Source organism: Trachurus japonicus, chromosome 13, assembly GCF_045865225.1.
Source record: "Trachurus japonicus isolate A0001 chromosome 13, Traja_1.0".
Classification (NCBI taxonomy): Eukaryota; Metazoa; Chordata; class Actinopteri; order Carangiformes; family Carangidae; genus Trachurus; species Trachurus japonicus.
In genome coordinates, this window is record NC_140919.1 from 28,008,553 (window position 1) to 28,025,352 (window position 16,800).

Genomic DNA, 16,800 nt, shown 5'->3' on the forward strand with positions numbered 1-16,800 from the left:
GCAAGACATCATGTGACTTATCTACCGTCTTCCCCCTTTATATCAACCACACTGATCTGTTGTTTTGGATCTGAGATTCTCCACAGCACAAGTTTGATTTATTCACTTCAACCCACAAACTTCTCAAGAAACCTTTTTTTTTTTTTTTTTTAATAATTTGCAATATTTCCTAGTGGAAATATTGCAAAACGTTTTAGTTTAAGTTTTATTACAGTAGATAAAAATATACCATTTTTTTCTTATGTTATTTTTCTAAAGGATCTCTTTGTAATCCACCATGACATGTCTGCCATCTCTTAAAGGGATAGTTCACCCAAAATTCAAATTTCAGAGTCCTCCGTGCCTTCTCGGAGTTACGGGGGGGTCCGCGCAGCAGTATTTGTCCATATAATGGTTGTGAATGGTGCTCACTTTTCTTCGTCCAAAAAGACACACCAAAAAACATCCAAATACCTCCATACTGCTCGTCTGTAATGTCCCTCTTGTATTGAAGCCCCAACATGAGAAATTGTTCTGCCGGTCAGGACACAGGAAGAGCAGTGAACTGAGACACTGGGAGCTTCCGCTACAAACAAGCTTAAAATATAGACTTATTTAATTTCTTTCGGAACAATTCCTCATGTCGGGGCTTCAATACAAGAGGGGCATTACAGACGAGCAGTATGGAGGTATTTGGATGTTTTTTGGTGTGTCTTCTGGGACGAAGAAAAGTGAGCACCATTCACAACCATTATATGGACAAACACTGCTGCGCGGAGCCCCGCTCCGGCACGGAGGACTCTGAAAATTCTCACAGCTCTTAGTCGACATGAGGGTGAGTAGATAATGAGTGAAATTTGAATTTTGGGTGAACTATCCCTTTAAGACTTTGAACCTGCACTACAAAATGAAATAAAGCTCTTCAGTTTGGATCCTGCTATTTACACAACATTTACAGTAGTGGTGTACATGACACTGAGCTCTATAAGGAGGTGAATTAGTTCTTACTTATTTAATGACTTAAGTATAATTAGATTATGATTTGTGCCCATTTGTCTACAAAGATTTTTCTGAATACCATTGAATGCAACGTAATATTTTTAAAATATTAATATTAATACATTTTATGACAACAAATGGGCAGATGTGGCATTCACCCATATACAATATAACAATACTGTTATTGAGTTTGATAAATCAAGAAGCTTGAGGCAAAATAATTTTACTAAACAATGTTTTATTAGCAAATGTAAAAAAATCTCACTGTTTGCCCAAGAAAGTGTTTGAATGTGTCAGAAAAAGGGTCAAACGAGAAAACGACAAAGGAACAGGTTGATTTTATGACATATTGAGCAAGTACTGGTATAAATAATCTGACTGACAAATTAAGGAGACGACAGAACATTTCTGGACTTGTGTCTGTGTGTGAACAGATGTGACAGGTGTTTAGTTTGGTCCAAAGAAGTCGACCACGCCGTTGCCTTTACGAGCATCGAAGAAGAAGAAGTTCCGGTGAGGAGGGTCTCTCTGGGAGAGAGCCTGAGGACACACAGAGGAAGAGAAAAGATCAGACATTCTCCACTCTTGTTTTTAATGAACCAGTAAAGTCATGTCATGAAAACCTGTTTGGGTTTTTCATAGTGAACTCACTGTCTATGAAATACAACAATACAAAATTAAAATTGTTTTTTTAAACCTTGTCAACAGGAAATTCTTTCATCCTGACAGGTAAACTCATCACGGTGACTTAGTGTATTAACCAGTATGTTCTGATATCAGTTTATTTTTATTATTGCCTGCAGCTGCACACCACGCCTGCATACCTGTCTGCCTGTCTGTCTGCCTGCCACACTTACAGGTCTCCAGAGGTCCAAAGTTCAGTGTGTGTGTGTGAGTGAAATCCGTCAGGTTCAGGCGTCAGTCACGCGCTTGCAGAGAGTTTCATCATCATCATCATCATCGTCGTCATCACAGAGACGGCAGGTTGGCCTTGTGCCAATATAATCCAGTCTGAGTGAACTCTCAGACGACTCCTCTCTCAGACTGAAATGGTTTCTAATCTTGTCAGAGTAAAGTGAAATCTTATTCAGGTCAGGTCAGTGAGAGAGACACTCACTTCCTGTGTATGTGTCTAGCACTCAGCACCGAACGCTGATGAATAAAGATCTTGTTTTTATCGGTGAGGTGAATTCTAATGATCCTGACCAGCACTGGGAACTATTGAACTCACTGACTTTTTAACACTCACCACACACAAAGTCATTCAATCTAAACTAGCAGATTTGATAGTTTAACATTAATTTAGAAGATCTTGTCAATTCACATTTTACAATTAAAGGAGGGTGTGTGATTAATTAGCTGTTGTGATCAGCCTAAGGAGGTTAACACGGTTCTCTGTGACAAGCACACAGGACACATACAAGACATTAGTGGTCTTTGTCTTCCCATCACTATAAATATATCTATATTCATCTTTCGGTACATTTCTAATGAATTAATTTCAAATGGATTTCACAGTTCAAATGAAGTTTTAAGTGTGCTTTGTAACAATAAAGTTCACTAATGAGTTGTTCAACACCCTCAGACACTTCACATCTTTGTCACAACTCCAATAAACAATTCTTTCAAATAATTGACTGAAATGTTGAGTGTATGAAACAGCTATCAGTCAATATACTTTTTTTTTTCAATTTTTCACTCTCAAATGTCACAATGAGTTCCATAAGACTCAGGCTCCAAACTGTAGTGAACATTGTTTGCACAATCAGTGTTGGTGTAACTGTTCAGTCATATGTTTTCTATTGGATTTCATACTTACGGTCCCATTATGACCTTCACACTTACACTATAAATGGCTTTATTATGTTGTCGAGCTCGAGCTCGGTATAAATCGTCTCTCCTCCTGAGAAGCTGCTGCCAGAGCATCACACTGTGTTTCACTGTGGTCACAGTGTAAATCATTTCTACACAGAGCAGAGCCGCTGCCGTTTCTCTGGATCTGACCCAGAACCAGCTGAGTGGCCACCTGTCAGCTGACCGACTGCCTCACACACCAGACCGGTCATCTTCCATCGTTTACGTTTCTACGGCAGAAAGCTTCCTGAGCGCCAAAGAACTGCCTCATCTTTACAAATGTGCTGCTCACCTTGACGACTTCCTGTCCCAGGACTCCTCCCATGACAGCGCACACCGGAGACATCTCAGAGAAGCAGTAACTGAGGACAGACAGTACGAGGAGACATTGTGATTAAACAGAGAGAGTGGGATGTTATGGAAGTGAGAAACATCAGAGCTGCTAAAATCTCAATTAAAAGCCCTGATAGTTTGTCTGCTGGTTCTCGACACACCGCTGTTATTGTGGCGGCACAGCTGAACTAGATAGCAGAAGCATGATGGTTTCAGTCAATCAACATTTGCAATCCCTCAGATGCTGGTACAGATAGAGATAATGTGGGAGTGATTCAGTCTCAAAATACTGGTGTGAAATTGGCTCTGACTCAAAGTGGTTAAAATGACATTAACATGGTCAGACCTCCACACTGTGGATGTGAAAGTGTAGTAATTAAAGTCTCACATGCGCTACTAAGCTTATGATTCATGATGATAATGAAAAAAACAATATGCAGCTTTTTTTTTATGCTAAAAGAGGAAATACACAGAATCTGACATGCAAAATTGTAAAAGTGGAACTGCTGCCAGGAAACAGACAGTAAGTAATGAACACAGTCATGGACAGATATGTAGATTGGCTGACTAACAGCCCTATGTTGGCGGGCCACTGGGTCTTTATCAGTCCTAGGTCAGTGTCACATGTTTTCAGAGTGAAGTTTTAAAGAGGAACTATGCAAGATTTTTACCTCAACTATGCTACATTTTTAGCTTAACTAACAGCTTTGGAGTAATTGTGATGGTTAAATAATTGACTTATAACTTGTTAAGGGAAGAATGGAGGCTCTCTGCCTTCAACCTAGTGCCTCTTGCCCGAAAACCAACCTTGCAAAGATTAGCTCCTTTAACCCGGTGCCCCAGCTCTCATCGTCCCCGTAACCCGTAACCTCTTCTTTATGACAGATAAGACTATGTAAACATGAATTGCTTTCTCGCTGGCTACGTTGAAAACAAATGCATATGGCCAGGAGGAGGGTTAGCAAAACAGCGGAAAAGCGTAAATAGTTCCTCTTTAATGTTGCTGGTTTTAGTGTCATCCATCAATCATCACTCAATCTATTAATACTGGACTAAATCATCACAATAAAACATGGAAGTGTCACTATTATGTTTTTCTATCTAACTCAGCCCAGTGCTCACTAAACCAGGTAATTACACCTGTGAGTGGGTAAGTGCATCTGATCCTGCTGTTGACCTTTAGTTTCAGCACCCTGCTTTGCTTTCGAGACACTTACACACTGGGTTCATTTGACTTGCACATGAGCCTCGACGGCCTGTGTGAGAGAGTTATCTACTAAATGTAAAGTCACATGTGGACTCTGTACCTGATGAAGTCATCGTTCAGGAGGTCACTGCTGACTCCCAGGGCCTCCAGGACGTCATCCCGGATCTGTCTCAGGAGCTGACTGTCTGCCGCAAAGGACTGTGGGTCGGGGTCGCGACCCTTGTCGGTGCGAAACTTCAACAGAACTGTGGAGAAGGAGGGATGAGAGAATGAGACTGGAGAAACAAACCAAGGGAAAGAAATGACAGTTGAGGGGCTGGAAACAAGTTTACACCATATTTCTAAAGCAATATTTTCCATATAATGTGTTGCACTATTGCCATTTAATTTCATTACACTTTCAAGTGACTTCCACAGTCAATTATCATCTTATGGAAAGACAATATCTCATCTTGTCTGCTGCTCCCTTTGAAACGAGATAAGATCGGTATGTGGTTGCACCATCAAGCATTTCATCCGATTAGGCCTACGTTTCCCCCACATCAAATCAAGAGCGTGAACACACACATTCACACTTACACTGATGCCCTTACACATTTGCATGTGCTCAACAAGCAAGTAGATATTGAGTGTCGGCTTCAGGACCGAGTGAGAAATCAAAAATCTGAAACCTGCACTTTATTTGGTCATGAGCAATATTTCAAACGGCAACCGACTTCTGTAACTGCGCCACCCAGGCGCAAACATCAACACCTCGCCCCCATGTTTCCTGTTCGTCCATTAACTTAAACCACATGAGGAAGTCAAGTCCTCCCACGGCCATTTCCACCCAGCGTGGCACATACGCATGCACACACACGTGCACGTGCACACACACACAAGTAGTGGCGATGAATCATTTTCACACCTCAACTCTGCCCTTTATCTTTGCTGGTAGAAAGTTAAAGACTGGCACAAATGGCATCACTCTCAGGTCTGTGTGCCAGGCAGGAAATCAAGCAGGGTTTCATCACAAATTATAATAATGTGCACATGGATGGAACAACGATGGTATCTCTGAACCTCCTCGTGTACATCATAGGTCAGGGGAAATATTCTTGATGGCCCTTTATGTCAAAACCTGCATGTGAAGGTCAAACACTTTTTAAATACTGTATCAAAACAAAATCTGTGCAGAGAGAGAGTGAGAGCGAGTTCATGTTTATTTAACACAGCTAGCTTATCAAAGTTGTTATGTGCTTTTGAATGGGATGTTATTTTATTTCATTGTTTATTTTTCCACATTGTGATTTTTTTTTAAATCAATTTCACTTCAGTCCAGATATCCATGTGTAAAAGTTGACTTCTGTCCCGTTGTCTAGTCATACCATCTGTATGTAATAAAAGGGCAATAATGTAGATCAAAGATTGTAACATAAGCAAACACACACAGACACACACCCAACCCGCGGTTCAGCTCACCCGACTGTTCCTGGTGAGACAGGAAGCAGTTGTAACAGAGGAAGAGCCACTTCCTCATCGGTCGCCCAAAACAACAACCGCTAGATCCAATTATAGAAACAGCAGAGGAATAATAACACTGCGTTCTGTCTCACCTTCGCTAAATTAAAAAAACAAAAACAAAATAACGACTAGACTTTGTTTCCACTCGCACATTTAGATTGACATGTGAGAAGGACAAGGCAAAGCTGACAGTGGGTAGGTGGGTTTCAGTGTGGGTAGTTATTAGACTGAAGACCCGACGTCTGGCACTAAACTAAAATTAACCAGCCAAGATGTTCAGAATCAAAACTCACTTGCAAATGATGCATGACCCCAAAAAACAAAACAAATGGGAGCTTTAGTAAACAAATATGTACCAGACAACCACCATCACATGTCTGAGTCTGGCTGCAGCTGCTGAGTGTCTGTCCAACAAATGTTATCACATCGAATGAGGTGTGGTACAAAGATCAGGTTGTGTGTGTGTGTGTGTGTGTGTGTGTGTGTGTGTGTGTGTTGAACCTGTCTGATCAGTGTCTGTCTACTTAGCCGAGTGAACGGCACCTGTCACGTCCATGAATCAGAGTTTGTGTCACATTAGCAGTTTTAATTAACACACGCTGTCGCACGCAAGTCTTTGTTTGCATGTGTTAGACACTGTCATGTTTATAAAAATCTGGATTTTAGCATCAGCATGAAATAGCTTCAAGGGCTGCCTGTGACTCAATCACTGTTTCAAATATATTCTGATTGACAACAGACGTGGAAAAACAAATGAATGAGAACACAAACACTGTATATGTGAGCGCAGAGAGCAGGAGAGCAGCAAACTAATAAAGGAAACCTGCTGACATTGCAAACAGCCTCACAACAGTCCAGCTATACTGCATCTGCTCCCAGGTCCTAGTCTTTAGAGAGAGGTTTAGTTATGCTGCCTGGGTGTTTAACTCACTATTAGCTAACACTTTACCAATGATGTTTGGAACCTATGACAATTCACTCAGTCAAAGTTGGATTTACATTTTGCAAAGAAATCATGATTATTGAGAAATATTATGAAGTACTATGTGATCCTATAATAACATGCTGTCATCTAATTCACAGGAGCGCGCCCCAATAACCATTTTGGGTTGTTTCCTGTTGTTATATGCTAATTGTCGGGCTGTTCTCTGTTCTACGCTCAGTGCACATGACTGGCCATGGACAGCCTGTGATGGAAACTAGCATGAAGTGGTTAGGGGATGGTGCCGGGCCAGGTGACGGGAGGGACAATAACAACTCGTATGAGAAGGTCATTGGACACTGTAAATAACCTGAAAAACAGGAAGGTACAATTTAGATTTATTTAAAGGGTCAAAATGTTCCTCAGAGTCGACGGTTCCCGAACATTTCTTATTCATGTGCAAGTCGGCGTAACAATATTTCATTCTCACCAAGTTTTATCACTTGGCTCATTTTTGTCTTTTCAAACACCCCTGAGCTGAGTTTGACCTTTGCCACTCCGCCCTTCGCCCAGGAGTGATATTTACCTAAGATTTACCATCCTAACTGAATTGCGTGGATATCAACGTCCATCATTTTGCATGATCAGTGTTTGTGTTTCAGTCCTACGCATTTTCGGTTTCTAATTTCTATACGTTTTTAGACCTTTCAGGATTCCTTGTGATATTTCATCAACTCTCTGTATGGAAATGCTGTTTGTCTCCTGCCTCCCACACAGACATTCAAAAGACCTCTCTGTATGTCACTGCTCATTAAAGTGTAAAATGCAGTTTCACAACAAAAAAGAATTACTTATAAAATATTTATTAAGCAACACACACTGCATTGTAATTTTAAAGCATATAATTATTGAATCACATCTGAACAAAACATCAAGTCAAGAAATAAACACTGACTTGTGTTGCAGCTGTGTGTTGCCTTACTTATCTATTAACCTGTGCTGACTATTTTTGCAGTTACAAATTGTGAAGGAACTGGAAAAACTGACACATGGTCTGGGATGGCTGTTTCTATGGAAACGGCTGATGTGGAAGATGAAACTGTGAGAATGGATGGACTACAAAAATTCAAGTCCCTACACAACAACCTGCTTTTATCTCATTCTGTATGTTTATTAGTTGACATGTTTTTGAAATATGTAGTAATAAAAATATGTAGCATTAAAAAGTATGTAGAAAAAAAAAATGTAGAATTAAAAAGTACAGTGAATACTATAATAATAATATATATATATATATATAATATAATAATATATATATTAGGGCTGTCAGTTTAATGCGTTAATTAGATTAATTTATTACACTGCAAATTAAAGCGTTATGAAAATTAACGCAATTAATTCTGAGATTCTGAGTGGCAATTCAATGCGCGAGCATTTTAAATTTAGGTCATTGAATGATATATATATGTGCCCGGACGTGTTCGTCACCACACACACACACACACACACACACACACACACACACACACACACACACACACACACACACACACACACACACACACACACACACACACACACACACACACACACACACACACACACACACACACCACACACACACACACACACACACACACACACACACACACACACACACACACACACAACACACACACACACACACACACACACACACACACACACACACACACACGTTACTGGAGTATCTCAAAAGTATTAGCTTCTTGGGTGTGATGATGATAGTTAAAAATTATCAAAGGCTTTGAATTAATCACAGGTGTTCTTTTACTTGCTTTATTAATGACATTTGTAAATACCGTGAAGCAGGAAGTAGTCCACTGGAGTTCGCTTCAGTCCGGCCTTGGCCTTCTCAGTTGTCCAGTCGACCTCCAGAGCCTCTTTAAGGGTGCAGAAACTGGCCGTCTGTTGGTTTGACATTTTACAAAGTTTAATGTAATTTGTGAGACAAACATGAATTAAGTAGTAGAACAAGTAGTTTGGATTTAAAACAAAGCACAGTTGAGGTCAAACTAGATTCATCTCTTTATATTGAAGACCTGAAAGGCCTGAAACTGAACCTTTCTTTTCCACAATAATTTTTCTCAAATGTAATTTTTCCATAAGTATGAAAAAACTCAGAGGAGCAACAGAAGTTTCCTTTTTGCAACAGGAAAAAAAAACATTTGTAACATTGTGTTTGCCCAAATTTTTCAGTTGACACTGACTGAAAACAGAAACTTTTGGCCTTTCAGGGCTTCTGTCATTTGGAACAAATGGCAATGATGCATTCATAAAGCGCACCAACTGTTTTCAGAAACAAAACAAAGGAGCTAATAATGAAGGGGGACTGTTTACAGTTTAAGAGTTGTTGAGAAGATAAGACAGTCAAAGCTCTTTTGAAATGTGTTTTTCCATTTAGTTTACTCAACTGTTCATTCTCAGTTGATTACCTCCGGCCTCTATTTAGAGGAAGTCATCTTGCTCCCCGCCCATGCACTGGTTTCATGGAACCAAATATCTTTAAATGTGACAGTGCTCTTTGGCTGGTGGGATAAAACAGAACTCACGTGACAGGGAAATACTGATCCACCTACCTTCTTCACCATGGTGGTCTCGTTGGGGTCGACTTTGACTTTCTTTGCCTCGGGGCCATCGTTAGACTCTCCACTTGCTTTCACTAATTTAGGTTTCTCCCTGAAGAGAGTGAGGAGACACATGTGTGATGTTATGACTTTAGTCACTGATGTTACCTGATAATGATGTAGAAAATTCATCTCTATTCGGATTTCTACTTAATTTTTAAAGGTGGCATAATATTCTCTTACAGCTCTTGTTATTCTTAAACCTTCACGTCATCTTTCATAAAAAATACCACCACAATAACCACAGCAGCAGAAAACAGAGTCAGCTTGTTGGACACGGAGAAAGTTAATTCAAATTTCACGTTATTGACTTTGAAATTAAGAAAATTCATAGAACATAATAACATTTCCAATTTCCTTGTTTGTGTTCACGTGCTTTTGAATAACCAAATTCTGATGGTAAAAGAATTGCAGCCATGAAAGCGGATACTAGGGTGCAACAAAGTGTAAAACACAGATAGTTCACACGTGCGCACGCCACGCACACACACTTTTTTGTGTCTATGTGGGTGTTTGTGGTGAATGTAAAAAAAAAAAAAAGTCCCACTAGGTTCTACTGAGACATTGTTTTCACAAGAGCGAGAATGATGTGAGTTTACAGTGACCTTTGACCTCCACATGAATGTTTGTGCAAAAACGGTGTTACCAAGGCGTCACCTTCAGGGAAGACAACGGGGTGGACGGATGACACAGAAACACACAGTAACACTCACTCGACGTAGTTGTGTTCCTTTCCGAGGTTGCAGAACATGTAACCATAGTAACCGTAGACGTGCCCACAGAACACCTTGATGTTGCGCTGGGAACAGAGCTGGTCGACCCGCACCATCAGGTCTCTGGAGCAGCCTGTCAGACACACCTGAGGGAAGCAGAAACACAAGGCTACAAGTCATATCACTGTAACACAGAGTGTACGAGTCTTTGTGCTCGACAGGTTAACATCAGGGATTACTACCTGGAGGTTTTCAGAAAACACCAACCGACCGAGATGAAATGAAACAAAACTCTGTCTCAGCGTGAATCGAACATGATGTCGGAGTTAGTTTTACACTGTACAGCAGCGAAGCAGCACAGAAACCAAGTCAAAGCTGCTGTCAGATGATCCACATTGTGTCAATCTCTCCACTGCCTCTGAGCTCTGTGATAAAAGACATATACATATAAATCTGGTTTCATCTGAAGCCTCTGTGACGTAGATTCTTACTTTCTGTGTCTTCAGTTTAACAACATTAAATGTGGGTTTCGTCCAAGACGCACTACGACTCCTTTCAAACAAGACAACCCCGCGACCTCCTATGAGAAAGGCGTCCTATGTGTGGCAAAAACACAAGCCTTCTCTGTTCCTATGAATGTTTGACTCCCTCAGGATGTGTGTGCAGTGATGGATGTTCGTGGATCTCTTGCTGCAAATGAGATGCAGTTTACTTACTTTTCTTTCTGAAATTTTAATCTATACAACTGAAGATCTGAGAAACTGAACTTGCATTGCCTTCCACCCTCTCCTCCTCTAACACCCTGCTGTTTTGTTTTTGCGCTGATACTCAACTTATCTCCATTACTATCAGCATAACAAACCTGCTTGCACTTAATCCCTTAGGGACACATAGACTTCCATCTGAAAATGGCAACAAACTTCTTAAAAAAATAAACAAACGTCCTCTGTAACTTTCTGCTAGCTGGATTCTTAGATCAACAAGAAAACTGAACTCTTCCTGGTTTGCTGCCAAACTGACTGAGTCACACCTCCAAATGGCCAAACAAAGCTAAAGTCAACACAGTGACACAGTGTACCAGGGTGAGACCAGGGTGGGCCTGTGTCCCACTGTAAACAACTGGCCAGTGGGGCTGGGTCCACCTTATCCTGCTGACCCAGCCCAGCACACCCAAAACCCCCTCAGCTCACTGATAAGACTGATGCTGCGTCTTTGGCATCACAGCAGCAGGCTGACCAGAGTCAAACTCCACTAAATATCCATATTCAAAAAAGTATTGATACTAAAACGTAAACTGTAAAGGAAACACTGATCGTCAAAATGGATTTCCAACAGAGTGAGTTGTCAACATCTGGTAGACTACGGTCTGACCCCGCGCTGACGACTCAGTGAAACTACATCAGTTTCATCCTTGACACGAAGCAACAGGAGCCTGGCGGACACACAATTAACATCCACCTTTTTCCTTCCTCAAAATGATATGAGACTACTGTCTGACCCAGAGCAAGGACGTGATCCAGGTGTCAGAAAAACAAGGAGGGGAAGGACAGCAGGGAAACTGGAATCTGCTTTTTAAAAATGATGACAATAAGCACAAAGAAAACCTATTTTCTGAATGAGAATCTTACTATGAGCCCTGCGGTTCTCCATTAGCAACATATAAACCTAATTAGAACAATACTAGTTACTTCACATGAGGCATTTTTGGTATTTGTGCTCTTCCCAGGAGAAAACCAGTGGGAAAGGGGAGCAGTTTTAAGGAATTTGAATGTGAAACTGAAGACAAAGAAAAATGCATAATCCTCAGCCCCTGTGTGTTTTGCTTCTGGTGTTTTCTGTTCCTTCTCAGGAGAAGCTAAAATTAATTACTGCAGAAAGTTTTTATTATGGTTTATTATGGTTATTATTCTTGCTGTTGTTATTATACTGTAAACAAGCAAAGAGAGACTGGGGGAGCCAGTAGCCAGTCATCTGTACTCTGCAGGTACCAGATGGACAGCGTGTGCTTTCTTTCATCCTTCAGTAATTAGGCATCTCCTACGAAAATGTTGACAACACTACAAACGTTCCACTTAAATCGCCCTCCATTTTCCTACTGAGCCTCACAGAGATACGTGTGTGGAAGCAGATAAAAGCAGAACGAAAGAGAGAGCGAGCAAGAGAGAGAGAGACCCCCCTCTGTTTTTCAGTTGTTGTTTTGATCCGTTGTCTTTTAAATTATCCCGCCTTCTCAGCTCTAACCCTCTCGTCCTACCATCATCCATTTCATCCTATCTCTGCTTCACTCCGTCCCACTGTTTCTGGCCTCATCCTCCGACCATCCCACCCCCCCCTCACTCCTCATGACCCTCACTTCACAGCCCCAGAGGGAGAGGGCTGCCGGCAAATCAGACACAACATGAAGGCAGAGAAAAATCTCTCTCTTCTGACGGTCTTCACAGACCCTTTAGTGGTGAAAGTGCAGTGTGTGTGTACCTGCCTAGGGAAATTAAAGATCCCATATTATACTATTTTTACTCAATTTCACTCAGCTGTTAGACGTCCAACTAAACTGTATTCGAAATGTACTGCTCCAAAGTGATCAGTAGTCCTGAATGTCGGCTGTCTAAAAGTCGCTAATATGAGTTCTACTGAGAACAAGCTGTTTCTGTGCCTGCACCTTTAAGTTACACGGCAAAGATTATTACCACTTTATGACTTAAAATTGGTCTGTATTTCATCAGTTTAGCTCAGGAGTTTCTTGCTGTGCACTGCAGCCATAGAAATAGACGTGGTAGGCGCGTATCGTGCTGAGGGGCCGGCCTCAATCCCGTCGTGACATCACCACAGGAGCTGAGTCTGAACAGCCTGTATGAGCACCGTTTTACCAGTTGGTGGGCTGCAGAGTCGATGCAGGACCCGTTTGCTTTCCTCATTCTAGGAGTTGGTAGGCTCAGAGAGGATCAGTTTATGTATGTAGAGATGTAGAGAAAAAAACTGTTTTTCATAATAAGGGAACTTTAATGAAGCAACTTCTATGTGTTTAAAAAGTGTATATATAATCATCTCTCTATTGCTCAATCTACAGAAAAATCTAATAATGTTGGTTACAGTATATTACTGCACCACCAACTATGTTATCATGTTTTACTATGTGTACATCCAGTGGGAATTAAACACCTCTTACACCAACTCAGAAACATCATCCTGGACTCACACACTGACATCAGATGTGTGAGGAAATAGTAAATCATTTTGCTCATTTGCAGTTTCACATCAGACAAGTCACAGAACCAGCAAATTTAAGAAGTTCAAATTATGACGCAATAAAACTCTGCATCATTTCCTCATGGTGACTGAAATAAAACAATGACAGTCTCAAAGCTGAATTTAAACTTTAATGTTGTTTAAGGATTTTCACATCCATAGTGGGTCAACACACTGTAGGAAAAACCCTTTTACTACATCATATATATTTTTTCTTCACTTAGTATTCAAAGTGAAAAACTAAATGATACGCCTTTATCTGCCAGCCTCATTTTAAATTAGTCATATATCAGTTTCCAATCAACTATCCTCAAAGATAGGGACAATTCAAAATACATATTTTTTGTCCTAATATTTACTTAAAATTATATGTAGTATAATATTTTAACAATCGCCTGTGAGGTGTCAATATTTGTTTGAGTTGTCTTTGAGGTGTGACTTTTCAACAAAGTAGACCTATTACATTGTGTGCAAAGCTTTCAAAGGCAACAATCAGACATCTAAGTTGTTTTTGTATCAACATGTGAAAGTACAATTAGTAACATCCTCCACCCACTCAGCACTGCTGTGAAAACCCTGCGTGACCATATAAGGCAAACACAGGCCTCAAACTAGCAACTGTTCACAACTTCACAATATGTAATTAGTATGTAATATGTGGCTATTAAATTGTATTTAAGATGAAATGTAACTGTTAGAACCGGTATTTCCTGAAGAAAGAAGACTGCAGCCTCACTGTATAAAAATCAGTCTAATGCAGGTGTTTTGGCCCTGAGGCCTGACAGAGCCAAACATGGAGATGTTTGTTTAGTCATTTCTACAACATAGGAAACGAGTGACATCTAGTGGTCGGACTGAGAAGAAGCAGTGACGTTTAAACTGTTATAGACATGAGTTGACACAAAATGAGATTCAAATCAAACAGTGAGAAGAGAAGATGCATCACAAAAAACATTTTTAACATCAAGTGTTTTGGATTGCATTATCACATGTCAACATCTGATTAAAAAAATATATACACATGTGGCGTAATTCAAAGGTAAATCATTTAGCTCAGCTCTGAAATGTCTCATTTATTTGTTGACCTTTCACAATTTTTCAACACAACTGTCCTTCAGTTTAACTATCTTCACTTCAATGTTTAATTTGCACTCACCGCATCGAACTGGAGAAAGAAGTCGTCCGGTTTGTCTTCGATTTTGTCTGTGACGGCGTGGACCTCGACCATTGGGTTGAGGTTCTGAGCTCGCTCCAGGGAGGCCTGGGCTCGGTTCTGACCCTGAGCCGTCACTGGAACCAGGAACTGAGCTCGACACGAGTCCTCTGACACCTGGTGGACACACAAATGGGGGAACGCATGTCACTGAGTGAGGGCTGAGTTGGACGTGTTGAGAGCTTCCCGAGAAGCCCACATTGTGACAGCAGCTAAAACTTTGTCTGACAAAGCGCGTCCAGTGAATGTTTGCTTTACTTACTACTACTGACTTCAATGGAATTACTGATTCCATTCGCTTACAAAGGTAAAGGGATATTTCAGCATTTTGGCAAATTCGCCCATTGCCATAACAGTTTAAGTTGTAGGTTTGTTACCCTCAATTGTCGGTGCAAGCTGTTTTGAGATCTTGTTGGATTGTGTATTTGAGGAGTTTTGAGGGAAAGCAGGAAATACCATGAGCCTCCGTAGCGTTAGCTGAGCAGCTTGTATCTCTGCCCCCGCAGATCTCAAAACAGCTTGCACCGACAATTAAAGGTAACAAACCTACTCCTAAAACTATAGGGATTATGACAAAGGACAAATTTGCCAAGATGCTGAAATATCCCTTTAGGTTCAAAATATTTATCAATTAGTTACAGTGACAGGACCATAAAGGGGGAAAAAAACATTCATGCTATAGATGTAGGCCTATGTCCTCCCTATTCTCCACATAAAGCCAGAATTAAACTGTCACTGTAGCTGTCATTCATTCATCACCAGCTGGTAAAAGTAATAGATAAAAAAAAACCTCATTACTACTTTGCCACATGCACCATCTACTGGACATGTCTAACACTGCAAAGACTTCAGCTGCCACATAAGACCATTTTACATTGCGTTATTTTATGGGCAACGGATACATTAGATTACATTTAGTTTATTGCTGAGATTCAAGCGGAAGCTGAAATCCTCTCTGTGGGCAACTGTGTGAAGATGGCAGGAAGAGGGGCCCCTGTGTGTACCTGTTCATGATCCAGCAGTGTGAGTCCTTTAACCCCAGCCAGGATTAGGTTTTTGGCCACTTCAGCCCCAAGACCACCTAAACCTGCGAGGAGAACACGAGATCCTCGCAACCTGTGAAGAAAAAAACTCATAATTCACTGCTCATTGTATGCATGAGAATGAGATCTTGTGCTGTGTGGATTTTATTTGCACATATCAACACTACTGTTGTAAGCAACAGTGAAGGGGGTTGTATATTTAATTAGGATGGGACATTAAAGGCGTCCTGTGGCCATATTTCCTCTAAATATGTCCCGTGGCGTGAATACAAAAGCAGTTGATCTACTGAACTACTGGCCTGTTTGTTATTTAACTCCAGTATGTGGGGGAAATATCGGCCATATGTGGCGACAATATAAATAAATAAATAAAAACACGACCTATGCATGTGCCGTTATTGATAACCACAAGGAAAAGGGACCATACTTTATACTCCAATAATCATTTAAACACAATTGCTCGCATTTCTTTATATAAAAGTCAAACCCGGTGCAGCCAGTGCCACAAGTGAAGCCTTCCGTCGCACCGATTAGCCTAGTGAGCTAACTGAGCTAACTGACCTCTTCTGGGCATCCAGACCCCATAGTCGGATCTGGCGGTCGTACTGTGCCGCTTCTTCCTCGCTGATGACCGGGTCCTCCTTTTCGATCATATCGATCATTTCAGTTCACTCTAAAGAAGGTGATTTCGCCGTAAAGTGGCCGTATTTTGCAGGCTCAGAAGAGGTGTTTCAAAATGCCGCGACAGTCCCGCTGAATGGACGCTGGATGATGACGTAAACAGGACAAAACAAAAGATGTGTTTTCGCATTTTAAATACAATTTTAAAAATATTTTTCCAATTAATTTTGCTGATTTGTGAATATTTGCCTTTGATATACCAGTTTATTTATTGTATCAGTTTGTCGTTGGTTTATAATATGGCATTTTTTGATACCGCGTTATTTTTTGGTAACCACGGTTTGGTTATCAAATAAATGTAAAGGGGTTAAACTGATAATTCACGTGTAGGCCATTGAGTTCGTCGACATAGCTGCAAATTCATGACTACAAAACTACAGTCTTTGTTCTACATTTTACCTTTTATCACACAGCGTTAATGCTAATTTGTGTAAAATTGGC

General features: G+C 40.7%; 1 protein-coding gene across 1 annotated transcript; it reads right to left on the minus strand.

Moving 5' to 3' along the window:
* Positions 1-1,196: 1,196 nt before the first annotated feature.
* sae1 (SUMO1 activating enzyme subunit 1) lies at positions 1,197-16,441 on the minus strand. Its single transcript, XM_085795712.1, has 9 exons — positions 16,240-16,441; positions 15,640-15,751; positions 14,579-14,752; positions 10,177-10,322; positions 9,416-9,515; positions 8,639-8,744; positions 4,473-4,617; positions 3,125-3,194; positions 1,197-1,518 (listed from the first exon to the last, which is right to left on the minus strand). Exons 1-9 carry the CDS (start codon positions 16,338-16,340, stop codon positions 1,426-1,428), a joined length of 1,047 nt encoding a protein of 348 aa, XP_085651838.1. The 5' UTR covers positions 16,341-16,441; the 3' UTR covers positions 1,197-1,425.
* Between the last annotated feature and the right edge of the window lie 359 nt (positions 16,442-16,800).